The sequence below is a fragment of the Nyctereutes procyonoides genome, unplaced genomic scaffold (assembly GCF_905146905.1).
Source record: "Nyctereutes procyonoides isolate TBG_1078 unplaced genomic scaffold, NYPRO_anot_genome, whole genome shotgun sequence".
Lineage (NCBI taxonomy): Eukaryota > Metazoa > Chordata > Mammalia > Carnivora > Canidae > Nyctereutes > Nyctereutes procyonoides.
The window spans coordinates 66,036,174-66,061,672 of record NW_026575046.1 but is presented as its reverse complement, the minus strand read 5'-3'; the positions used below and the strand labels follow the sequence as shown (position 1 = coordinate 66,061,672).

At 54.8% G+C, this 25,499-nt stretch overlaps 1 protein-coding gene across 1 annotated transcript in view; it reads left to right on the top strand.

Annotated features, from left to right (window-relative positions):
* Positions 1-1,119: 1,119 nt before the first annotated feature.
* SLC29A3 (solute carrier family 29 member 3) overlaps positions 1,120-25,499 on the top strand; it is a 40,928-nt gene continuing 16,548 nt past the window's right edge. The window contains exons 1-3 of the mRNA XM_055325483.1: positions 1,120-1,227; positions 4,412-4,713; positions 23,920-24,002. Of these exons, the coding sequence (XP_055181458.1) occupies positions 4,420-4,713; positions 23,920-24,002 (377 nt within the window). The 5' untranslated portion in view covers positions 1,120-1,227; positions 4,412-4,419. The remainder of the gene's footprint in view (positions 1,228-4,411; positions 4,714-23,919; positions 24,003-25,499) is intronic.

Below are 25,499 nucleotides of genomic sequence, written 5' to 3'. Positions count from 1 at the left end.
TTATTTTGGAGAGAGAGAGTGTGGGAAGGGGGGGGGCGGGAAGCAGAGGGAGAGGAGGGGCCAAGAATCTCAAGTAGACTCTCCGCTGAGTGCAGAGGCTGGTGCCCGGTTGGGACCCAGGACCCTGAGATCACACCTGACTCTAACCCAAGAGTCCCACCCTTCACCATCTGAGCCAGCCAGGCGCTTCCCACGTATGTATTTCTCATAGCAGGACATCACAGGTCCTCACTGCAGGGCCGGGCACACGGTGGGTCTGTCCAAGGAAGGAAGCCCCTGCCCCAAGAGCACCACGGTGAGGGCTGCGCAGGCCGGCCTGGGCACCCCAGCTCCCCCGGTTCCCTAAGCCCAGCGCCTCCCGCTGTGAAAGGGGCATGCTGCGCTGGGTGTTATACTGTATGTTGGCAAATCAAACTCCAATAAAAAAAATACCAAAAAAAAAAAAAGAAAGAAAAAAGAAAGAAAAGAAAAAGAAGAAGAAGAAAAGAAAGAAAGGGGCATGCTGCACCCCTGCCCCTCTGGCGGGGAGGGGTAGAGGGAGACAGTGGGTGTAAGGGGCGTGGCAGAGAGAGCCAGAGGGTCGGATAAAGGTGGCCCCTTGGCCTGCCATTCAGAGGCCTGTCTGGGGGCGGGTGGGGGGGCCTGGCGGGATGGTCCTGAGGACCCGGGGCGCCCCGGGCCCAGCGCCCCCTCTGCCCCAGCCAGTGAGCCTCCGGAAGGCGGTGACAAGGAAAGGCCTCCCGACGCTGGCCCGGCCCAGGGGAGCCCCGAAACTGCGCGCAGGGCTGGGCGGCTGAGGGCGGGGCCGGGGGCGGGGCGGGGCGGGCCGGGCCGGAGCAGGCCCGGGGGCAGGGGCGCGTGCACGCGGGGCGGGGCGGGCCGAGGGGGGGCGCGTGCACGCGGGGCGGGGGCGGGGCCGAGGGGGGCGCGTGCACGCGGGGCGGGGGGCGGGGCCGAGGGCGGGGCGCGTGCGCACGGGCGGGGCCGGGCCGAGGGCGGGGCCGAGGGCGGGGGCGCGTGCGCGCGGGGCGGGGCCGGGGCCGAGGGCGGGGCCGAGGGCGGGGGCGCGTGCGCGCGGGGCTCGGCCCGGGAGGGGCGTGCGAACCGGGAAGCGCGGGCGGCGGCGGCCCGGGGCGGGGCCGGGAGGCGGAGCTCGGCCTGCGGCCCCTCGGAGCCCCGACTCGCGGTGGCCGGGCGGCCGGGGAGGCGGCGGCGGCGGCGGCGACAGTAAGTGCGGGCCTGACCCGGCCGCTCTTCAGGCCCCGGCCGCGCCCCGGGCTCGCGCGCCTCGGCTCCCCCCTCCCCCCCTCGCCCCCGGGGCGCCCCCCCACACCCGGGCGCCCTCCCCGGGCATCCCAGCCCCTGGACGGCGGTGCCTCTGGCCCAGTCCCTCCCCGTCGTCCCCCCCTCTTCCTCCCGCCCCCCCCACCCCCCGTCTTCCCCCTTCTGGGTCGCTCTGCCCTTTCTGCCCCTGATTCTCTCCCCTGCTCCTGCCCCTCCTCATGGATTTCCTGGCGCGGGACCTGACCGCGGGGTCGTGGGGGGCCTGGGTACCGTGAGTCAGCCCAAAGTACCCAGAAGCTGGTGACTCTTAGTTCGGACTGCGGCAGTCTGAGGCTGGGGGTGCCCACAACCCCAGAGCCCATTCTGTCTGGGTGGTACCCTGTGTCCCCAGCAGCGCTTTCCCCCAGGTTAGCATCACCAGCTCCCCTACCCCCATTTCACAGATGAGGAAATGGAGGCACAGTGCGGAGATGGACTTAGCCAGAGTCAGAAACCTCCCGGAACCAGCCCCCAGCTCCAGATGGGGGTCTGCAGCAGCCCTGGTACCCCACACTTCTGCTTCTTTCCGCAGGCGCTGCCCCTTCCCCCCAGTCACCCAGGAAGGGAGCAGAGCCGAGCCTGGCCAAGTCCTGCAGGTGACGGAGGAGTATACAGTGGGCCACAGCCGGCCGGTGCCGACACCAGGCCTCTTCCTTAGCTTGCTTGCTTTCTTTCTTTTTAATCCAAAAGCCAGCAGCCAGCTTTTATAAAGAGTAATAAGACTTTGCTCACTCCAATGCCCTGGCCTGTGACCCAGGTCAGAGAAAATTTCTGGCTCCTTCTTCAGAAGCTCAGTCAAGGCTGAATGGTCCTGGACAAATAGATACTTGGAGATGAGAGTGGGCCAGAGTGACCGCGCCGCGGGCCCCTGCACCCACCCCAGTAGCTGGAGCATCTGGAAAGAACCACTGGTCCTTTGTCTCTTGTCCTACATGGGTCGTAATTTTTACATTTTTAAACACTAATTGAGAAATGTGTGTGTGTGTGTGTGCGCGTGCGCACCTGCACAGGCATGTTGCCTGTATGCCCACACTGGTTAGTTTGTTAGTGCTGGGCTTCCCCTGGAACAGGGCTAGGAAAGGGCTCTTGCTCAGCCAGGGAAGATGCATCCGGCTTGGATGCTTGGGCATCTGGCAGCCTCTTGCCTGCCCACTCCAGGGTACATGCTGCCCCCATAGGAGAGACTATCCTGACCACCCAGACAGAGTCCGTTCATTCAGCAAACATTGGTGAGGGTTGCTCTGCATCCTCTTCCCCTCTGCTCCTAGCTCATTGTCTGTGATGCCTTCTAGAAGGAGGTCTGTACTTGGAGCCAGTGGACATGGGTTCACATTGCCAGCCAGCCTCCTCTCCTGTGTGGGCCTTAGACTGCTTGACTGTGTCACCTCATCCTTACCATTCGGTAGCTGTGTGACCTTGGCCAAATGACTGAACCTTTCTGAGCCTCACTCTTCACCTGTGAAATGAGTCTTAGAGTACTCCCTATCACGTGATGCGGTTGTCAGGCTCAAGTGTGAGGCGCAGACCTTGGCGTTGCGTGAGCACTGGATTTCATTTTAGCTATTGGGAATTCTTACTGTTTGAATGTGGGGCAAATCAGGTGCCTTCAAGGCTTCATTCTTTGCCTCTGAAAAAAGGAGGCACTAATTCTTGTCCTGCTTAATTCCAAGGAATGTCGCCAGGCTCTCCTGAGATAACAGAGAGGGCTCTGTGCCTGTGTGACAGGGTGTTCCCATCTTCCCAGGGAAAAGGGGTCCAGCTCTGCCTGGCTTGATGCTGTGAGTTAAGGCTCAGCCTCCTATGGGAGCTGAGCCACGTTGATTTCTTGATGTATTGGGGGAGGGGGGCGGGGGGGGGAAGCAGGAGAGACTCCAGTGTCCCATCCTCAGCTCTGCGGAAGTCCTGCCCATTTATCAAGCCGCTGCCATATCCTAGGTGATATATAGAGCATGGAAGCAGGCATGCTACTTTGCAGCCAAATTCAGCAGCCAGCCAGCCAGGTGACGAGCCCAGGATGGCGGGGAAGATGCTGACGTTTGTGCAGTCGCTGCTACCACGGGCCAGGCACTGCCAGCCAGTTGCAGTTACATAATCATTGTAAAAAGGCCTCCCTAGGTTTACAGATGGGGAAATCAAGGCTCAGGAGCATGGTGACTTGCCTAAGGTCATGTAGGCAGTAGTTCCTAACAACCCAGAAATTTCAGATAGTTTTAGGTGCTGTCACAGATTGGGAGTGGCTGTCTCCTGGTGGGATGTGAAGGACTGAGGTGGGGACCCCGACAGGAGCTGCAGACCCAGGCTTGTGGCCTTCTGCTCTTTGGACCTTTGTTTCCCAGAAATTAAATGAGGGAATGGACTATTAGATCTCTCAAACTGGCTTCTGAAGGCGGCTCTAGACACCGTGGTGTTAGGTGTTTTTGTTGTTTAATTTGAATGCCTTTATTTTTATTTATGATTTTATTTCTGAACACATAATACCTTCACATAGTTCAGAATTCAAAAGGCACAAAGAGTAGGCAGTGAAGACCCCTCCCTCCCCATGGAACCCAGCCTCTTGCCCCAGGGGCAACCACTCTTTGAAATATCTTGTGTGTCCTTTCAGAGGGTATTTTCCCCACCCAACCCAGCCCTGTCCTGCTTTTTTGTGCAAATAGTAACATGTTCTGTGCACTTGCCTGCTTCTTACTTTTTCTCATGTAAAGTTGAAAAGAGTTTGGAGAACATTCTTTGCCAACCAAGGATCCTAATTCCTTTTTTTATGACTACACAGAAATTTGAATGCCGTGAGATCAGGTTTACCTTTTTGGATCCATTGCCGTGGGTCCCACTGTGCCACATTGCCTTACACCTGGCCAGCCCACAACTCGTTTGCAACCTGTGTTGCCCTCCACAGGGACAGGGGTGATCCTTTGGTCACTTACAGTTGGTATCTTGTCTTTCTCCCTAATCCTTAAACCTGAAGCTCTCTAACCATGCTTTAATGACCCAGGATGAGGGCACAGTCAGCTTTGTAGGATGGGTGAGTCCCTAGCTGTGCCCAGCCTAAGCTTCTGACCACCTGCCCTGCCTGTGTTCCTCTCTGCTCCAGGAGTGGCCATGGCCTCAGAGGATGACTACCGTCACAGTTCAAATTCCACCTACAGACCTGCAAGCAGCTCTCTCCGAGCTGACCAGGAAGCACTGCTCGAGAAGCTGCTGGACCGCCCACCACCCAGCCTGCAGAGACCCAAGGACCGCTTCAATGGTGCCTACATCATCTTCTTCAGCTTGGGCATTGGCGGCCTTCTGCCATGGAACTTCTTTATCACTGCCAAGGAGTACTGGGTATTCAAATTCAGCAACTGCTCCAACCCAGCCGCAAGGGAGGAACCCACAAGTTCAGACATCCTGGTAAGGGCCTGTTCGTCCTGGGATCCGGGGACCCCAGGAGTGGGAGAGGGTGGTGGGAGCAAGCGGCCTATACAGGGTGAAGGGCAACTGTACTTGGGAGTACCATTCCGGGAGGCACCATGCTGAGAATATGGATGCAAATCAGTGTGTTGTCTTGGAGCACAGTAGAAAGACCTCAGTCCTGAGATGTGCTTTGTATGGTGTGTGATGGAGCCTCATGCTTCATGTGGCGGGGAAGATGGAAGTGGGTAAGGCAGGATTGCAGCCTTCAGCCTGCTTACTATTAACTTGGGCAGAAGATGCAAATGGTGATTCTGGGCCCTGTCGTATGGTGAACCCGATAATCCAGAGCTCATGACTCCAGGGATTTGAAAAGGTGGCTCTAATAGCAATAACTTAAGCTGTTACAGAAAATTCTAAAAACCAGTGGTAAAACAAGATGAAAGTTAATTTTTCTCTCATGTTCAAGTCTGGAGGAGCCAGCTTAATGCTGGTACAATGTTCCATGTGGTCAGGAACCTTGTTGCTCCGCCATGTGTAGCTTCCATGTTCAAGATCACGTCACAGTCCAAGATGGCTGTTGGAGCTCCAACCATCACAGCGAGGGGAGAAGGAGAGGCATAAGAACATTCCTAGAAGTAACACACATGACGTCTGCTTACCAGGCATTGGGCAGAACTCAGTCACGTGACCGCAGGAGCTGCAAAGGAGGCTGCACAATGTAGTCTTTAGATGTGGTCATGATCCCAGAGAACTGCGTGAACAGTTAAAGGGGAGGTTGTACAGTTGGGGAAGATGGGGCAGCAGGGGGGAGGAATGAAGACTGGGGGCCAGGGTGGTGGCTAGAGGTGGACTAGAGGGAGAGGAACTTCCAGGTGGGAGGAAAAGCCTGAGCAGAGGCAGGATGGCAGGACATTCAGGGGTGTGCGGGGCAGTGAGGCACCGGGTTTTTCCTGTATGTGGGGTACACGGAAGAGAGGAATAAGGCATGAGATCATTCCCTGGGCCCTGAAGTCATTGCTCGGGCCTCAAATGCCAACCTGAGGAGTGGCATTGTGTTTGGTTGGCCGTGGCACCAAGGCACCAAGCCCCCTCCCGCCACCGGGGCTGCTCACTCCGGGGCGTGACTTTTCCTTCTGGGGGGAAGGGGGCAGCCTTAAGGAAGAACATCCTTCTGCTATTTGTGAAACCGTAAGGCAGGCTTTAATCAAGACTGTTGCAATAAGGAAGCAAGATGGGGCTCAATTCCAGATACTCCAAGGACACGTGGGGATTTATAGCCACGGAGCAGGGTGAGAGCTCAGTGGATGGAAGAAAGAGAAACCATCAAGGGTAGGGGGGTTTCTTGCCTGAAGGGCACACACACTGGGGCTGGGGGATGAGGAACTTGCTCAGAGAGCAAGGGTGGTCGGAGATCATGAGGGTAGCGGTAGGGCTTCTCGATAACTTAGCAGGATTCTTGCTAGGACTGGGCTGGGCAGGTGGAAGACAGGGTGGAGGCCAAGATCAGGGCCTGGTGGAGAAGAGGGCTCAGGGGTTTGGTTGATCTTTATCAGGACCCTCAGTGTCCATAGCTGAAGTAAGCTGGTGTCTGCTCATGGATGGGGAAAGTGTGGGCGTCTCTGAAAGCATGCCCCTCCCCTCCAGGGGACAAGAAGACAGAACCCTAGCAGACCCAAGCCATACCCCTCAACTGGCCCAGGCGGTGGCTTACCACCCCTTGTCTGAAATCCCTGACCTAACCCCAAAGACCCTTCCCCAGTGTTGTAGGGATAAAACTGACACACTGATTGGAGCAGCCCTATTGTCTGTCTCAGGGACTGTACACGACGGCTACACACTGAAATCGCACAGGGAGTTGTTTTTTTTTTTTTTTTTTTTTAATCTGTATCTGAGCCCCACTGCAGAGATTCTGATTGAATGAAGCTAAGGTGAGGAGGGGATGTGGGTATTCTAGGACCTCACGCCCCCTCCCCTGGCCCCAGCCCCTTGATTCTGTTGCCCTGCCAAGACCTGTTTGCATTGGGGATTCGTACATGCCCCCAGGGCCAGAGCAGTGTGGCATAAAGCCATTTCCACAGCCAAGAGGTGTCATACTTAGGAGGGTGGTCTAGGAGTTTCGAGCCTCCTATTCAAGGTCTGGTCACTGGACCCGGCGTCACCTGGGAGCTTATTAATGATGCGGGGCCCCACCCCAGACCAGCTGAGTCAGGAGCTGCAGGCTACCACATACTACCCCCCCCCCCCAAGGTGACTGATGAGCCCAGCAGAGTCGGACAGACACGAGCTGGAACATGGCTTCTGGAAGCAGACCGCATGGACTCAAATCCTGCCTTGGCTGGTGCCTAGCTCTCCGGCCTGTGCTGCCCCGTTTTCCTGGTATAGAACAGAAGGATGCTACTACCACCAGCTTCTTAGGGCTGCTTCGAGGATTAAGTAAATTAATATGCACACAAAGCCCTGAGAACAGGCTCTGGCACTGCCACTGTAAGTGCTGTACAAACATTATTATCATTATTATCACTTGGGGGATGGGGCCCACACTTCCAAGCTGCATGTGGCCCTGGTGTATTTCCAGACGTCTGGCTTAGCTGGGGTGCTTTATGATCCACTTTTATATACCAGTGACTCAAGCATCCCAGCTTCTGCCAGCCTCGGTAAATTACCCAGCCCGCTTGGGCTTTGTCCAGAAGATCCCTGCTGGGCCAGCACCCGGCCGGGGCAGCCCCCAGGGCTGGGCCGAGTGTGCATCTGGCCTGTCCCCTCCTCTGTCCATGTCCTCGGCCTCTGGGAGCAGGCTGCTCAGGCCAGGAGAGGAAGCCCCGGCCAGTGCCCGGGAGTGGGGCCTCGCACGGCGGACGTCTGCGGTGAACTGCTCTCGCTGCAAGGCAGGCCCCTTCCCAGCTGCAGGCACTTAGCATTCCAGGCCCTGCTACGATGCTTTATTGCCTCTTTCCAAGTGCTGGCAGGTGCAGATGTAGTACCTGCGGCTGCCCGGAGCTCCTGGCTCTTGGCATCAGAGATGAGAGACCTGTCACCCCTCGATTCATGGGCCGGGTCTGGGAAGCAAGCATGCTGAGGTGTTTCTGCATTTTGCAGGCCATTTTTCTTTGCCTAATTCCTCATGCCTGCCACCCACCTCCCCAGTTCTTTCCCACTCTTCTTGATTTCCCTGCAAGAGGTGGCTTGTCTGCTCTGTCCCCTAAGGGCCACTTTGGGGAAAGGAGGGGGAGGAGTCAAGTGCGTCTGTCTCTAGCCACCACCTGCAACTCAATTAGCTGTGGGTCTAGATGCTGGTTTTTTCCTGTACTTTCCTTTTATTATTTCCCAGGGACTGATACTGTTGGCTGGGGGGTTGGGCTGAGTGGAAATGTTGGTACAGACCCCCCCCTCCCCTCCTGTTGATGTGACTTTCAAGGTCACTTCCCATCCCAGGCTTCTCCCCTTCTACCCAGGACAGCTTTGGGGATGGTTTAGAAGGTGTCCTGTGCTCACCTGCCCCCTTGTCTCTAGTCCCTGGAATAAGAACTGTGAATAAATCCACCACAGGCCTTTGGGCCCAGAGCCCAGAAAACTAGAGCATGAGCAGGGAAGAATTGCTCTGAAAAGGTGGGGCCGTGGGGTGCCGTGGCGGCCGCCGTCTTCTAAGCCCGACTCTGGGCCTGCTGTGCTGGCGGGGGTGTTAAACTCGCCTCTCTTTTTAACTGTTGGCTTAGACAAAAAGCCAGGCTCAGAGAGGCTCAGTAAGCTGCCTCAAGTCACATAGTGAATGAGGGCTGTAGAGAATGTCACAGAGACTTTAGATGGACAGATGATTGCAAAATTGGTCCATGAAGTGGGAGAGTGGGAGTGTTATTATCCATGATGAGAGTACTCAGTTCACAGACGGGCATGCCTCCACCACTAAACTCTGAGCTCTCTGCGGTAGGGCATGCAGCCCTCTTACATACATCCCTGTGCCCTCAGCACAGCTGGCACAGTGCCCAGCACATAATGGCAACACTAAACATTTGTTGCATTAGTGACTGTATGGCTGGGGAAGAAAGCCCCATCACCCCAGTCCAAAATAGGGAGGGCATGGGTCTGCAAAGGTACAGAAGAAGATCTGGGGGTCATAGTGGCCACCACCAAAGCAATTCTTTCATGTGGGTTAGCATAGACATGAAGTGAGATTTCTGCTGTAGGCAAGGGACCTGGGCTGGCCTGGTTCACAGGGGCGTCCAAGGACATCCCCTCATTATAACACCTAGTCCCGGCCCAATCCCTTAGTACCCTCCAAAAAAGGAGGAGGCATGCCTTGGAAGCCATCCTTACAAACAAGGGCAGACACCCCAATTCAGAGAGGTAGGGTTAAAAGGAACCAGGATGACCTAGTTTGAAGAAGAGGAAACTGGAAGACAGATTATCAGAGGTCTTGGCAATGACCCGCTGACTTTACGTCCCTGCCATAAGTCCATGCCTACCCACCTTTGGACCTACCATCTTTGTCTGCAGGGTAACATGGTGAGTTTGGTACTGTCGTCCCCAGTTTCCTGATGGAGAAACTGAGGCTCTGGAGCAGTCCGGAGATGAGCAGAGCCTGTTCTGCTGACCAGCATGCCCTCCGGCCTCTCCACCTACCCTGGTCGGATAGACTAGAATCCCCTGGGGAGCTTTTAAAGCCCACCCACCTTCCCCAACCACCTAGTTCTAGTGCAACTGAAGGAGGGGCAAGGGCACAAGCATGTGTAAGTTCTCCAGGTGAGGCCAACATGCAGCCACATGATCCAGGGGAGAGGTTACCGCATAGGGGTCATGAGGAGCTATTCTCTGCCCCCCACCAGAGCACCTGCCCTGTAGACTGAGGCTACATGATGAGAGTTCTCTGGGAGAACTTCCTCCAGGGCGAGTTGTCAGAGCTCCTCTCCGGACCCCAGCAGCATCTGCAGAGTGCTTGGGATGTCGGGTGAGGGGGGAGGCCCTCACCATGTGCAGAGGTTGCTAGCCTAGCTGGAGGATAAGAGAGGGACACTGAGGCAGCTTCCAAACTCTTACTCTAGAGGAGCCAGACAGGAGCCAGGGGAAGGGTGGTCAGAAAAGGTATGGATTTTCTGGTTTGGTTTTAGTTGTTATTCAGGAGAAATAGCAGCCAGTGTGTGTGTGCTCATGCAGGCGTCCCAGTAGAGAGGGGGTGTGAGAAACAAGAAAGCGAGGCAAGTGAGGTCCCTGAGGCTGCCGGGTACGGGGTGGGGGTAGGGCAGGAGAGAATGAAGAGGAGTCATCCTTACCTATAGGAGAGAAGGCAGCCAAGATAAAAGGAAACAACTGGAGTTGTGACCCGTTAGATGGATTTCATATTCCTTAGTGGGTGGCAACCTGTCATTTGAAAAACTCTGCTTGGGACACCTGGGTAGCTCAGCGGTTGAGCATCTGCCTTCAGCCCAGGGCGTGATCCTGGAATCTCGGGATCGAGTCCCACATCGGGCTCCCCATGAGGAGCCTGCTTCTCCCTCTGCCTATGTCTCTGCCTCTTTCTCGCTGTGTCTCATGTGTAAATAAACCAAATCAGGAAGGAAGGAAGGAAGGAAGGAAGGAAGGAAGGAAGGAAGGAAGGAAGGAAGGAGAAAGAAAGAAAAAGAGGAAAGAGAGAAAGAAAGAAAGAAAAGAAAGAAAGAAGAAAGAAAGAAAGAAAAAAGAAAAAGAAAGAAAGAAAGAAAGAAAGAAAGAAAGAAAGAAAGAAAGAAAGAAAGACCGACCCTGTTCTACCAGTTTGCTGCCAGCCGGCCGTGAGGATGCATTTTTGCCTCATTTGACAGGGAGGAAAGGTGGAAGCACTAAGGAACCTGCTAATGGCACGGAGCTAGGAAGGTGAGAGTGGGGCTGTGACCCAGAGGTATCGGAATCTGCATCGTGTTTCCCAGCACACTTGGCAAGTAAATGCCCAGATTCCCATATCCCACCACCCTGGCTCCTCCTCCCTGGGGTGGGCCTGGGCTGCTGTCACTAGGTGCTCCTGATGTATTGGGGAACCACTTCTCCATGCCACATGCAAGCCACAGAAGCTTGCACCATTCTGGGTGTAGGTGGATCATGATGCTCCCGCAGGCCAGTCCTAGTGCAACTTCATCCCTCCAAATGGAAGAAATGCTCTGTGGACTTCATTTGGCAATCTTCTCTTGAAGAGCAGAATTCCAAAGAAGGGTGCTAAAACACCCCCTTGCCCCCACAAAAGTATATCAAGGCAGGATTTGGTCTGAGCCCTGTCATCCCGAAGGGGAGACAGCCGAGACAGTCTGGTGGTGAGGCAGGAGGGAACGGGGCCCCAGACTTCGCATGCAGGGCATGGGTGAGCGGCCGCCCGGCAGAGAGGGCAGGTCCCTCCCCGCAGCTGCCCAGTGGCTTGGGCTAGCAGGATGGCTGCTCTAAACCATTTTTAAAAATTAGAACCAAAAGTAAGTCATTTTTTTTTTATTCCCTTGTCTACCCTCTGATTCTAACTGCAGACCCAGCCAGTATGCTATTCCCAATAAATATACCTGTGATGGCTTTTTCTTCTGTTTTTAGCTCTTGCTGCATCCTGCAGAGGGAGAGAAAAAGCCCGACTTAAAACACTGTCAGTCACGCCTTCGGTGGCCTGGACTTCTCAAATTCTCTTTTTATTTTCTCTGTGCGTGCTCACGGCCTCCGCTCCCTACCCGCGCCTTGCTCCCTGGCCCCCCTGGGTTATCGATCACTCCCCACCCCACCCCCTCTGCCTTCGATTTTATTTCCTCTCGCACTCGTCCTTGGAATCCAGAGGCGATTTCCTCGACAAATTAGAACATGGCCTGGGCCTTAAGTGCTCAAATGTCTCCTTAACGTGATTGATCATCAAGTGTATGCTAGAGAGCAGAGCCAGATCCTGGTCTTTGCCGGGTGCCTTCGTTACAGGAATCATCATCTGGGAAGGTCTGTGGTGGTGGTGGTGGGGGGAGCAGTCCTAGCCGGCCTCTTAGGGGTCCTCTGTGTGTGCACACACACACACCTGAGGACTGTAGCAACCCTGTGAGCCTGTGGCTTCGGCCTCCCTGCAGGCATGTTGGGTAAGGAAGTGCTGGCTAGGTCTTCTCAGGAGTCCCTCTGCTCCCTCTTCTGGGCGGGCCTCCTGGGTTTCCTTCTTTGGAGAGCCACTAGACCACCTCCTCTTTACCCACATGCCACACACCTTGGCCCTGTTCCCTGCTCTCAGCCCTGGGACACCGAAGATGTCAGACCTCTGGGGGCCGCAGAAGCCGCCCCTGCCAGCGAAGGGTGTGTGGGTAGATGGGGAGTCTTCTTGGAAGACTGGCAATGACCCGCTGACTTCACATCCCTGCCATGAAATCCATGCCTACCCATCTTTGGACCTACCATCCTTATCTGCAGGGTAACCTGATGAGTTCGGTACTATCCTCCCCAGTTTCCTGATGGAGAAACTGATGCTCTGGAGCAGTCTGGAGGTGCAGAAGGCCTCTTGCTCCTCCTCACCCTGGCCATGTGGTCAGGCTACAGAAGAGGAAGGACACAGTTTGGGCTGAGCCTCAGCAGTGACGGAGCTCTGAGTCAGCTGTCCGCCCTCAGAGGCCGTGATCCTGTGGACCGACGGGCTCCCTGGTCCTCTGACACCCTCCCTCTAACTGCTACTGAGCCATTGCCCTGCTTGCTGAGGTTCCAGCCTGCAGAAAAGATGCAAATCAAAGGCCAGCTTGTCTTGTCGGGGAGCCTGGGGGAGGCTTGGTGGATGAGGGAGGCAGAAGGGCTGGCAGAAGTGACATTTCCATGTCCCACACTCACCTCCAGTGGTAGAAGGACCCGAGGTTCAGGAGAGCTGGTTCTGTTTCTTACCATGTTTCAAATTTGCTGAGTGACTTATGGCTCTCTTTCCTTATGTAAGAAACTAGGTGGAGGTTGGCACACTTTTTTCTGCAAATGGCCAGATGGTGTGTAGTTGAGGCTTTGTGGGCCACGTGATCCGTTTTTGCAGAGACCCTGCTCTGCACCACAGATAATCCATAAGCAAATGGGTCCGACCAGTTTCTAGTATTTATAAAAATGGAGGCAGGCAGATTTGGCCCTGGGTGGGCAGGGGGTGGGGGATGCAGGTGGGCAGTCGATTGCTGACCCCTGCCTAGACTAGACGCTCCCTCACAGGTCTTCCCCACGGGTGTTCCGAGATCTAGTATAGGGGTACCTTCCCTGCAGGATTTCTGTTTGGAACACTGATCGCCGCCTGGCACATCATTTATTTATTTATTTGTGTGTGCATTTGCCGACCGTCACGCTGACCAGACCATCCGTTCTGTGAAAGCGGGAACTTGGGCTGAATCCCATGTGCCTAGAATATCTGTTGAGCCCCATCAGTATGTGCAGAACGGTGAATTAATCTAGAAGTGTTTGTGGAAGGCCTGTCTGGTGCTGGCCTGGAGAGGAGAGGGAACAGGAGGATGATCCTCCTCCCAGGATTGGAACCGTGGTCCCCACACTCAGGGCTTTGGGATCCTTCCTGGTCAGGTTGTTTTACTGGCACATTCAGGTTACACGGAAGCAGACGCCCTCCACCGCCCCTTCAGCTGCACACCCTGCTTATAGCAAGTCAGTCACGCCGGAAACTTTGGGGTACCACTTTGTTTTGCTCTGTCCTCCCACCCCATGCTCAGTCTGTCAGCTGGTTTTGTTGATTCCACCTCCCTAAATGTCTCAAGCGCCTCCAGTTCTCTTCTCTGTGGCCCCAGGGTGTCCCCTGCAATAGAGTCACCATGCAGGCTACAGAGGTGGTCTCTTTAATATATTAAGTGGAGAGGCCATCTGCTGCACCAGATAAAGGGACAAGTGCTGCAGACAGAGCTGGAGCTGTGTGACTGGACAAGTGCCTCATGTCTCTGAGCCATTTCCTGTTTGTAACAGGACTCGTCCCTGGCAGAGGTGCTGTAAGCATCAAGGGGGCGAATACATGAGAGGCACTCAGAACAGCAAAGCGCAGGGAGGGCTCAGTGACTGTGCACCTGGACCAAGTTTCTCAGCTGCCCAAGGATCCTGCAGTGCCTCCCCATTGCATTTAGAATAAGATCCAAACTCCCACGCCAGCCTGTTTGCCCCAGCCTGCCCTGGCCTCCCCTGGCCTCCAGCCTGGCCGCCCCACTCTCTCCCTGACTCCCTCAATCCAGGATCAGCCTGCTTTGTCAGGTGCTCAAACACACCACACCCACTCCTGCCTTGGGGCTAGCCATATGCTATTCCCTCTGTCCAGAATGCTTTTCCCTTCACCCCTCACATAGCTTATCCTCGGGTCTAAACATCAGCTCCTTCAAGAGGTGGCCTCTTAAAAAAAAAAAAAAAAAAAAAAAAAAAAAAAAAGAGGTGGCCTCTTACCACCCTCACCAACATCAGGCCCCCCACTAAGCTCTGTAGAGCTCCTTACTTGGTTTTTCTTTTCATCCCATTTACTGTAACTTGCAGTCTTTTTTTTTTTCTTCACTTGTGTTTGTTTACTCCTTTTCCTACCTCCCTCACTAGAGCCCCGAGGGGTCCCAGCCTCTAAGACATGTTGGCACTTGTAAGGTGCTCAGTCGTTGCTGTTGAGTAAGTGAACGGGCTTTAGCACATCAGCTGCCTTTACTCTTCCTTGAGCAAAGAGATGGACGGATCAATGTGTAGTCACTGCCACCTGCTGCTTCCCGTCAATCCTTCTACCCTCTCCGGCCAGGCCACCCCCCTGTGCCCAGCACTGAGCATACCAGTGCTGTTCAGAAGCCTTCCTCCGTGGCTCCCCAGTTCCTTCTGAGACAAGCACCCCTCCTCGGCCTGCTACCCCTCCCCTCCATCTGACACCATCTGTAGTCTCCCCTCCTGGCGTCCCTCACCTCACATGTCCCCCCACCATTTAACCAGACTGGAGCGTCCCGGAACAGGGGGGTCAAGGAAGGGGGAACAGTGCATTGAGGAGCCGAAGGAGGGCTGAGCTCCAAGGCTCTGGAGATAAACAGTGGAAGCAGCCAAGGACCAGACCTGTGAGCATGGCTTGGAGTCAGGGAGGCAGGGGGTGGCCAGGCCCAAGGAGGAGCTTGAGTGGTGGGAAGCTAGGGAGGGGAGTTCTCGGAGATGGGAGCATGAGCCACTGTCCTTGGCTAGGGATGTGGGGACCAGCAAGTGACCGACCTGGGGAGAGGGTGAAGGAAAGCAGAGAAACTTGGAGCAGGAGCACTGAGAAGGGCAGACCCTGGAGCCTAGGGACAGGTAGCGTGGGGTGTGCCTGAAGATGCTCTCCAAGGCCTTTGATGGGGGAGCTTGCACCTGGGGCTCTGTGGGCCACTTGGGGAGGATGAGTGGTAGGCAGTGAAAATTATTCTGGAGGGTGGGACAGATGTAGGCACAGGGCTTATAGAAGCCAGGAAAGGTGAGCCCCAAGGCAGGAGTGTGGCACAGGGACTGAGGGAACCCAGAGTGGGGCTCAGGAGGTGTCTCTGGTGGCAGAGTGCACAGGTGGCGGGAGGAGGAGGAGGGGCAGGAGGGGCAGCCTGGGAGTCCCAGAGTCTGGGAGGGAGGGTGTGGGTGCCCTGAGGAGGTGCCCAGACCTGGAAGGATTTTATTCTGTCAGTTCTGGTGGCCAGAAGCTCCAAACAAAGAGGCCAGCAGGGTCCATCTGCCCCAAAGACTCTAGGAAGAAGCTTACTTGCCTCTTCCAGGTTCTGAGGGCTCCCAGCAGTCTTGGCTCATGGCAGTGTACTTCTGGTCTCTTTGCCTTTGTTCACATGGCCCTCTCCCCGCCTCCATCTGTGTGCCGTTTCCTGTCCATGAGGACACCAGTCCTCGCAGTTGGGGCTCACCTTGATCCCGTATGAACATCATCTTAACCAATTATGTCCGCAAAGACTCTATCTCCAGATAAAGTCACATTCAGAGGTTCTGGGGAGACGTACATTTGGGGGAATACTCTTCAGCCCCTTATAGCTGGGGTGGTATGTAGTGTCAGGTGGGCTGCTTATGGGTGGGCTTCAAAGAGACCCCTTTGAAAGAGTCTTCCCCCAGAGCAGCCTGGGAGGGGGTAAGGCATTAAGAATGAGGGCACAGGCTGCCTGTCTAGGGAATTTGGGGCAAAGGGGAGGAGGGGCCTTGTGGCTAGAAGCCATGAAGTCAGAGAGACTTTTTTCCGTTAACCAGGCAAGAAGGAAGGCCCAGCAGTGAAGGAGAGAGAGAAAATGCAGACAGGGAAGGTGAGCATTCATGGTGCAAGTCTCCTAGAAGTCGTAGAAGGTTGGGGAGAGAAGGTGTCCTCTAGGAGCTCTGCACAGAGGCAGAGGAGAGTAGGGAGGCTCATTCCAGAAAATCTCAGCAGCTCTGCTTATCTTCTGGCAGGATTCCAGGGAGATGTAAAAAAGGATTGCGGGCTAAGAAGGGCCTCCGGGCTATTAAAGAACAAGATTTATAGTGGCCCCAGGGAGCTGGGGCCTGGAGATGGCCCACAAAGCTGCCGAGCATCAGGGGTGATGTTAGAGCCTAGAGCTGTGCATACAGGTCTGATGGGGGGCCCCACCAGGTGGTTGGGTCTATCTGGCCAGCATCTTTATCATCTACCTGTCTGATTCTGACCTGGCTTTGCTCTCCCCTTGGGCCCCTGGCCACCTATCACACCTTAGTGGACCTGGGCTCCTGTGTCCCTCGCCTGGGTGGGCCCTGGAACAGGCATTGCCCACCCAGCTAGCCCTCCCAGCTCATCCACGCCCCCGTTGGCTTTCCTGGCCCTGTGCCCTGAATGTGGGGAGCCCACAGACAGGATGCCCGCTGCATCCCTTGGGGACACCTGCCTTCTGCTCACTTCCGGGCCGATGCCAAGGCAAGGGCGCCTCCTTGCCACATCCCAGGCCATAGAGCTGGGCTATCTGAAGACAGCAAGTTTGCAGCGGCAAACTGTTCTTGGCTCCAGCCAGCTTGCTGCTGCTAATTTCATGCCCCTGTGATCCAGGTAACGCTTTGCTGCCTCGAGCTGCCACCCCCGGGCCCGAATCGCTTTTTCTCGCCCCTGCAGGAGCCAGCTGCCTCTGCCGCCCTGCTCTTGAGGTGGGGGCTGCACAAGGCGGCCTCCGAGCCGCCGGCGGCCGGGCACCAAGTTAGTCTGCCACAGCTCATGACTAATTTGCTGCACTTATTTCAAAGTGCCCAAATAGCATTCGGGGAGAAGCAGCTTAACCAGGGCCTGCCAGAGATAAACAGGCTCATTTCGGGGCCTCCCTGCCCAAAGAAACCTCTTTACCTGGCCTCTGAGCCCAGAATTAGATTCTTCCAGAAGAGATACTTAGCACAGAGCTTCTCAGCGTGGCAGAGGTGGGGAAATGTTCCCTCTCGTAAAATGGGCCTCACATCTGGCCAGCTGGCTCTGGTGGGTTTTTAAATTGTGTTTGAAGAGCAGCTCTCCCCTTTGCTGGTGTTCGCAAGCCCCGGCCAGAGTGTGACAGATGAACGTGCGTTTCTCATCTCCGGCACAACAGGCCAGAGCGGCTCCCCCATACCCGCCCGGCACCCTGGGGTCGGGGTTCTGAGCCCCACTTGCACTCGGCCTGGGGGCCGGGGCTGTGCTGGGGTTGGCACATGTCAGGGGAGAAGCTGGAAGCCTGCCTGGCTCTTCCAGACTCTAATGGCCTCTGGAGCATGCTCTGTGCTCGTCAGCGGACTGTGTCCATCCATTTCGGGTGGCTGACAGAAGCCGGGGCTCTTCTCCGAATCTTTTTCCTTTTAACTCTGCTCAGAGCCGCAGCCCTGTGGAAATGGCCTGGGGAATGGACTGTGGGGTTGGAGGAGAAGAGAATTAGCCGCAGAGGGGAGAGAAAGGAGACCCCGTCGTTTGCTTGCTGGCTTGGGCAGGTCACCCGTGTTTAAGGCCTAGGACAGAGGGAGAACGCCAACCTGATGGAACCTCAGATTCTGCAAGCTGATTCCTGCTTACTGCTGGGAAGGCACATGGGCTGCCAGCGCTGGCCTCTGGGGTGTCCCGGTGACATGTCGCAATCCCAGGGCCAGCGTTCAGGCCTGTGGATCTGTGAGGCAGGCCACCTCACCTAGAGCAGCCAAATGACCCTCCCACTCCCACGCCCCCAACAGAAAATCTGCCACCAGCACTGGCCAGGTAGGTGCTTCTATTAGCCTCAGGCTCCTAATCTGTAAAATGGGAGCAAACCCAGTTTCGTCTTACGCTTATAAGCTGCATTAAGAGCAGAGGGGTTGTGGGGTCTGTGCAGGCCACGCATGAGCAGTTTTGTTCACTGGCAGTTACCTGGTACTCTGAGGCTTACCTGCCCATGCCAAGGATGACTTTGGTGTCCCCGCTGCCAGTGTGCTGAGCCTCGCCCAAGCCCCAGCCGATGGCAGCGTGCAGGGAGATGGTTGAGTATAGGGAGCTTAGATGAGATATATCCTTTGTCCTCAGCTGGGCCTCACCTGCCATTGGGATGGTGAATTCATAAGGGGACTGACGCGGCCACCGTCTCCCATTAGCACCCTAAAAGAGAAGGGTGGGTGCCGTGGCTCCATGGCCAGCTCTCCCAGGACGTCTGGGCATTATGCACAGCACAGTTTTGTCACAGCTCCACAGATTTCTGTCAATACTGAGGAAGGCCTCAGGGGCACTTGGCCCTCTCACAAAGGCACTCGGGCCCAAGGGGCAAGTTTGCAAAGAAGCATCCATGCCTTTGCACATGCTGTTCCTGCCTCTTTTTTTTTTTAAGATTTTATTTATTTATTCATGTGAGACAGAGAGAGAGAGAGAGAGAGAGAGAGAGAGAGGCAGAGACACAGGCAGAGGGAGAAGCAGGCTCCATGCAGGGAGCCCGACATGGGACTCGATCCTGGGACTCCAGGATCACACCCCGGGCTGCAGGCGGCATTAAACCGCTGAGCCACCTGGGCTGCCCTGTTCCTGCCTCTTAGAGTGCTGTCTCCCTCCCACCACCCCCACCTTCCATAGGCAGCTGGAAAACTTCCCCCAGCCTCCCAGGCTGTAGTCCAAGAGCACCTCCTGCGGGAAGCCCCCTGGGCCCCTCCTCCCCTCACCCCCACCATACCTTGTATGCACTGTACTCAAACTGTAGGATCTTTGTAGGATTGTGCCAAGTATGTGCTCCCAGAGAGCATACACCAAGCCACCAGCACAGTGCAGAGCACACTGGCGGCCGCATCTTCAGTGAACAAAGGAATGGGTTGCTGACTGGAGGGGCAGCGGCCTCCAGCCGGGCTGAGGGCCGTGGGATTACCAGCTTCAGGGTCTCCCGACTGCTGAGGCAGAGAACCCTGCTCAGGGAGGCCCCATCATCTCGTGATGTCCTGCCTTGCTGCTCCCAGTCATGTTGTGGCCCTACCTTCTTGCTGAATCACGCAGTCTCTTATCTGTAAGAACGTGAGGCCTAAACCGACCCCCGTTACACATACAAGCAAGACTTGGTTTTCCATGGACTGTATACACAGGGCTGCCATGTTGCACAACTGTGCGGGGCTTCCTTCATATCACAGTTTCAGGATTGGTGTTCACTCTGGGTGTGCAAAGCCCAGCCTCTGCTGTCACCTGAGGTGGCCCAGTGCCACTGCCCCGGCGCTCTCCTCATCCCTCCACTCCTACGTGGCTGGCGCTGGCTTTGCAGTCTTTGGGTTCACCTCTGGAGGTGGAAGCCACGTTCATCAATCATGTGGTGGGGCACCTGGTGTGATAAATAACAACAGAGACTTTTGAGGTTACTCCTAGGAATCAGCCCCAAGTGCAGGTGAACTATGTCGTGAATTATCCCCAAACATCTCATGACGTAAGATCACCCTGTGGGATGGAGAGGACAGATTCCTTTGGAGGAGGCAGGACTGTTACCAATGTGTTTGAACCAATATTCAAAGGTTTTTACATTTCCTGGAGTAAAATAGGAGACAGTGGCCCCAACATCCCTTGCGGGTGAACAAGATGAACCCAGGAAGGAAATGCCAGCTGCAGGTCTGCAAAGGGCATAATCCAGGATGGAAGGTAGGGCCTTCCAGGAAGGAGCCCGAGGCCACCTGTCTTGTGTGAATGCCATCTCAGGGTGCACGGTCCTAGGGAAGAAAGAGTGAGGAAAAAGGGAAGTGAGGCGGGGATGGGAAAGAGCAAACATGGCCTGATAACAAAACACAGCTGGTTGCTCAGGCACCCAGCATGAATCCAGAGAAGCCACAAGAGGCCACCACATGTTAGACCAGTCGGTTTGGGGAAAAGAAAATCAAGAAGTTTATCTCTTGTCTCCTTCCCATTTCCTGCCTCTCGGTCAAAGCCTCATAGGGCTTCCTCCCTCCTCCCCCCACCACCCTACTTCAGAGTGTCCCCAGACCCCTCCCACCGTCATCCCCGGAACAGGAACCAGTGCTTCTCAGGGGCAGGCCGGGCAGTGTACAGGCACAGGCATCTCTCCTTAGCGGTCAGCTCCTTCTCTGGGGGCAGCAGTGGCAGTGGCTTTATGACCGTGGGACTGAGTAGTAGGGCAGACAGCCCAAGGGGCAGGCAAGGTGAGCAGATGTGGGGTGGCATGTAAGCTAAGTCCTATTTCTTGGAATCACACATGCCACTTGCAAAAATGAGCCTAATTTCAGCAAAGGATTTGATGCAGAAAGGCCAAGGGGACCGATGTCCACAAGCATAACCTTTGTTGCCCTCACAGGCAGATATATTGGTCTTTGTGTCTGGCAAAGATCACGGTCAGCTATTCCTATTTTCATCAAGAAACTAAATTTAAACTACAACAAGAAGGCAGCAATATTCAGAAAAACTCTGAATAGTAGGAAACTCAGCTCTCCAAAGCCCTCGTTCATTAGGAACACATTGCTGCATAACAAGATACTGCAAACTTCAGTGGCTTAAAACAACACATTTATTATCTCATAGGCCCTGTGGGCCAGGAGTCTGGGCACTGCTTGATGGAATCCTTGGCCCAAGGGCTTAGCTGGGGCTGCAGTCTCACCCGAGGCTCGGTTGGAGAAGGATCATCTCCAGGCTTACTTGGGCTGTTGGCAAATCCAATTCCTTGGGGCACCTGGGTGGCTTAGCGGTTGAGTGTTTGCCTTTGGCTCAGGTTGTGATCCCAGGGTCCTGGGATCAAGTCCCACATTGGGCTCCCTGTGGGGAACCTGCTTCTCCCTCTGCCTATGTCTCTGCCTCACTCTCTCTGTGTCTCATGAATAAATAAAAGTTATTTAAAAAAGAGAGAGAGAGAGAATCCAATTCCTTACAGTCATAGGATGGAGAGCTTCTGTTTCTTGCTGGGTGTTGGCCAGAAACCTCTCTGAGCAACTAGGAGGTCACCTGCAGTTCTTGCCACTTGGAGGTTCCCCAGCATGGCCACTTGGATCCTCTGACCTATCAAGGGAGAAAGGAAAAAAAAAAAGAGTCCAGTAGGACAGGTGCTTCCATCTCATGTGATGTTATCCTGTATGCATAACCGTGTCTGTCCATCCCTTTGCTGTATTCTTTTGGTTAGAAGCAAGTCACAGGTTCCCACCCACACTTAGCAGAGGGGCTCACATACCACGGCATGAGCACAGGAGGCCGGGACCATGGGGGCCACCTAGGGAGTCTGCCCACCACATTTTGCTAGAACTCTGCTTACAATAAGTAAAACTCCTCCACATGTGTATATCAGGAACTAAATTAAAAAAATAATGAGAAGAAAGAGAAGAAAGAAAGAAAGAAAGAAAGAAAGAAAGAAAGAAAGAAAGAAAGAAAGAAAGAAGAGCTCCACGGGGTGTGCTGAGTCAGCCTACGCAGCCACTCACAGCTCCCCCCCATCTGTACCAATAGAAAAACAGCCTGGGGTCCAGTCCATTCCGCCCCTCCTGCGTGCTCTTGGTAAAGCCTAGAGAATGGGCTCCATCAACAGAAAGCGAATCAGGGCCTTACTCGGTTGTCAATATTTAAAATGCTTTCCAACATTAAAAGGCTTATTATCCGCTTAAATATCAACAAACCAGAACATAGAAAATCCCCATTCCTAAAATGTTCAGGGAACCTGAGCCTGCTCGAAGAAACAAAGACAGGAGATCCTGCATCCCATGCGATGGGCGTTCGGAGATGTGTCACGGAATGAGCAGCCACAGAGTGAAGGGAACCCCTTCAGGGGGCTTGGGTCTGGGGACGTCCAGGTTGGCCCCCACCTGCGGCTGTCTCTCCCTCGGGGCCTTTCTCCCTGGCTCCCGCCTGCCGCCTGCCTGGCCTCACGTCGGCTCAGCCACTGTGTCAGGACGTAATTGACTGAGTGCCTCCGTCCTGTCCAGGCTCTACTGAGCCCATCAGGGCAGGAACAATGAGGTGGCATCTCAAAGGAGGAAGCCTATTTCCAAGGCTCATGGTTGATGGACCGCATTCGCTGTGATTACCATTTTAATTGCAAGACCACCACCACCTCCTATTCAGGGTGCAGATTTCAAAGACCACGAAGCACCGTGCAGGCTTGGAAAGGGAGCGTGGAACAATCATTGTCAGGCCAGAAGGAGCTCACTCTGATATCTTTCTCTCGGGCTCCATGTCGCAATCAGACTCTCCCAGAAAGGACAGAGCTGACCCTCCGTTTCAAGCTCTCACTCAGGCCCTACCTCCTCTGGGACCTTTCCCCAAACCCCTACTCCTTCCCGTTCTCTCACGAGGTCCGCCTGCCCTGGTCCCACTCCTCCACCCAGAACCCACCCAGAACCCCTTCTAGAACTCACCACTCCTACCTCTGATTTGGGGGGGGGGGAACCAACCCACAGAATTCTTACATCTTTTCCTGTGGTGTTTTGAGATGAAAATGCCTTCACACTCTATCTTACACTCCCAGTGGGATGCTTCCTTCTTAGCAGGCAGGAAGCCTGTCTCATTCTCTGTAGCGATCCCTACAACGGCCACAGTTCTCTGCACATTTGTGAGGGTTTTTTTTTTCCACACATTGTCCCTTGCACTTGGCACATTTGTGACTCAAAATATTGCCTCAGTTAAGTCCAATTTTGTGAGCTTTCCAGAGTCAAATGCTCACAGCTCCTTTTTTATTTTTCAGAGGAAACAATATACTTAATACAAAGCCCTTGTATTTGGCACGCAGGAAATGCTTAATACACTTGATCTGTTTTCACAGCGTAGAACCCGTGATCATCACCAAGCTGGGGTTCATGGCTTGACATACAATGACCAAAGCCAAGTTATGTCATCAGCCCTTTCTGATTTTTTTAAGACAGGTATATTGAGGGGCACCTGAGTGGCTCAGTGGTTGAGCGTCTGCCTTTAGCTCAGGGTGTGATCCCGAGGTCCTGGGATCGAGTCCCACATCGGGCTCCCTGCATGGAGCCTGCTTCTCCCTCTGCCTCTGTGTCTCTGTCTTTCTCTCTGTGTCTGTCATGAAGAAATAAATTTTTAAAAATCTAAAAAAAAAAAAAAAAAAGATACACGAGGAACAACGAATACATGGTAAAATCTACCCTAAGGAGTGGGCAGTTCTCTGAGTTTTGAGAGCCATGTACAGTTGCCATACAGCATCTTTAGCTATAAGTTCTAGCACGTTGTAATTAGGAGCTCCTTATCGTGTGGTCTCATGCATGCTTTGTCTAGAAAACCCTACTACTGCTTCCAGAAAAATGCCCCCTTTTCGTCCTCTTGGCCAGTCTAGGAGCCATTTCCCAAAGTGGCTTTGACTTTGGGTAGCATCTCTATTGAGGGGGCGAATCCAGAGTCGGCACAAAGTTTCGACCCTGTGGGGATCAGGGTTGGTGGATTGCTAAGAGGCCTCCCTTGGTTGCAAGAATGTGAGAATGTGGTTGGGACCTAACAAAATGCATTTGGATAATTGAAATTGGGTGGTAGGCAAAGAAGGCTGGTAGGGCACAATTGTTCTGTGTGCACATGCTCGCGGCTGAGTCCTGTCCCCGTTGGCTCTCTGTGGGTAGGACAGATAGAATAGGTGGGAGCACGGGCTGCAGAGCCGCAGGCAGCCTCCCTGGGGTGGGGAGAGCATCTTATCCTAACTTATGTCCCTAGCACTTCACACAGCTTGTATTAGTGTCGGTTCAGTGACTAAGTGGTCTTGGGTCATGATGGGGTGGGACCATGCCATCTTGGGGTAGACCTATCATCCATCACTCATAGGTTTCTGAAGACCCCCGGGAAGTGCCCTGTCTCTGCTCTCGAGGGGGGCCTCCCGGCTGTCCCCAGTGACATCAGCAGCCCCCTCACTTCTGTGCTTGCAGAACTACTTTGAGAGCTACCTGACTGTTGCCTCCACCGTCTCCTCCGTGCTGTGCCTCATGGCGAACTTCCTGCTCGTCAACAGGTAGGCCACGTTCCTTTCTGGGCCAGGCCCCGTGCCTTCCCTCCAGCCATCTCCACTCGCCTCTCCTTCTTGGCTGCTGCTTTTCTTCATGCTCTAAGGGCAGGCACCCAAGTGGGAGGCAGGCAGCAAAGGCTGAAAAGTCAGACCTGCCACCTGGGGCCCTTCCCGGTGGGAGCCCGGCCAGGGAGCTGGACTTTCGCTTCCCAGACACAGGCTAGGATGCTGTCAGCAGCCAGCAGGAGGCATGTGGGGACCCAGCTCTTCCTCCTTTCCCATCTTGGGAGCCTGTCTGTCACCAGCTGCCTGGGCTGTCGAAGGTGTGGCCAGATGCCAGCATGTGGATGGGTGGGCAGGCGCGGGGGGGCAGGGCCTGTGGAGGCGGGTCTTCCAAGCATTTCTTTCTTTTTTTTTAAATATCTTTAAAAATTATTTATTATAGGGATCCCTGGGTGGCGCAGCGGTTTAGCGCCTGCCTTTGGCCCAGGGCGCGATTCTGGAGACCCGGGATCGAATCCCACGTCGGGCTCCCAGTGCATGGAGCCTGCTTCTCCCTCTGCCTATGTCTCTGCCTCTCTCTCTCTCTCTCTCTCTCTCTCTGTGTGTGTGGACTATCCTAAATAATAAATAAAAAATTAAAAAAATTATTTATTATAGAGTTGGGGGTGGGGAGAACCAGGGGGAGGAGCAGAAGGAAAGAGACAAGCATACTCCACCCCCAGCACAGAGCCCGACTCAGGGCTCCATCCAATGACCCTGAGATCTTGACCTGAGCTGAAATCAAGAGTCAGACGCCTAACCGACTGAGCCACCCAGGCACCCCCCCAAGCGTTCCTGAGAGCAGTTGGAAGTTAAAAGCCTGGCACCTCATGATTTTGGCTTCCACTCTGTGGGAATGGGCCACCGGCTCATGTGGGAACCGCTCACAGAGGCTCAGTGGGGACCTTTCTGATGCTGTGTTAGAGGCGAGCTGGGAGGGAGTCCCTTGACTGCACTGTGGAAGAAGCAATGATGTGGGGGACAGCCAGGCGAGCGAGCATGACCCTGAGACCCCACTCGGGGACTGTTACTGTCCGTTCTCAGCTGAGCTTTGCAGGAGCAACAGCCCTAGCTGCTTTGCCCAGATTTCCCCTAAGCTGCCACCAGGAACCTGGGCTTCTCTGGGCACAGCCGCCTGAAAGCTTAGGTCCCTGATGGCAAATCAGTCTTACCCAACTCTGCTAACTGTAGTGCCGGCCTGGGTCTCTGGTTGAACAGGATTCCGAGGGGGTGTGGCCTCGGGGAGTGTGCTGCTGCGATTGATTGGCCTGGCCCTGCTCTGAGCCTAGGAGGGGAGAGGGTGGCACACGGGCCTCACGTGTGCTAAGCCTCAATAGACCTGTCCTTCCAAACGTGTTATGCTCTGGGGCTGTTGAAGTTATCTGTCGTTGTGTTCAAATGATCCCAAAGCATAGTGGTGTAAAACACCAACCGTAATTAGCGTCTGTCGTGATCTGGGCC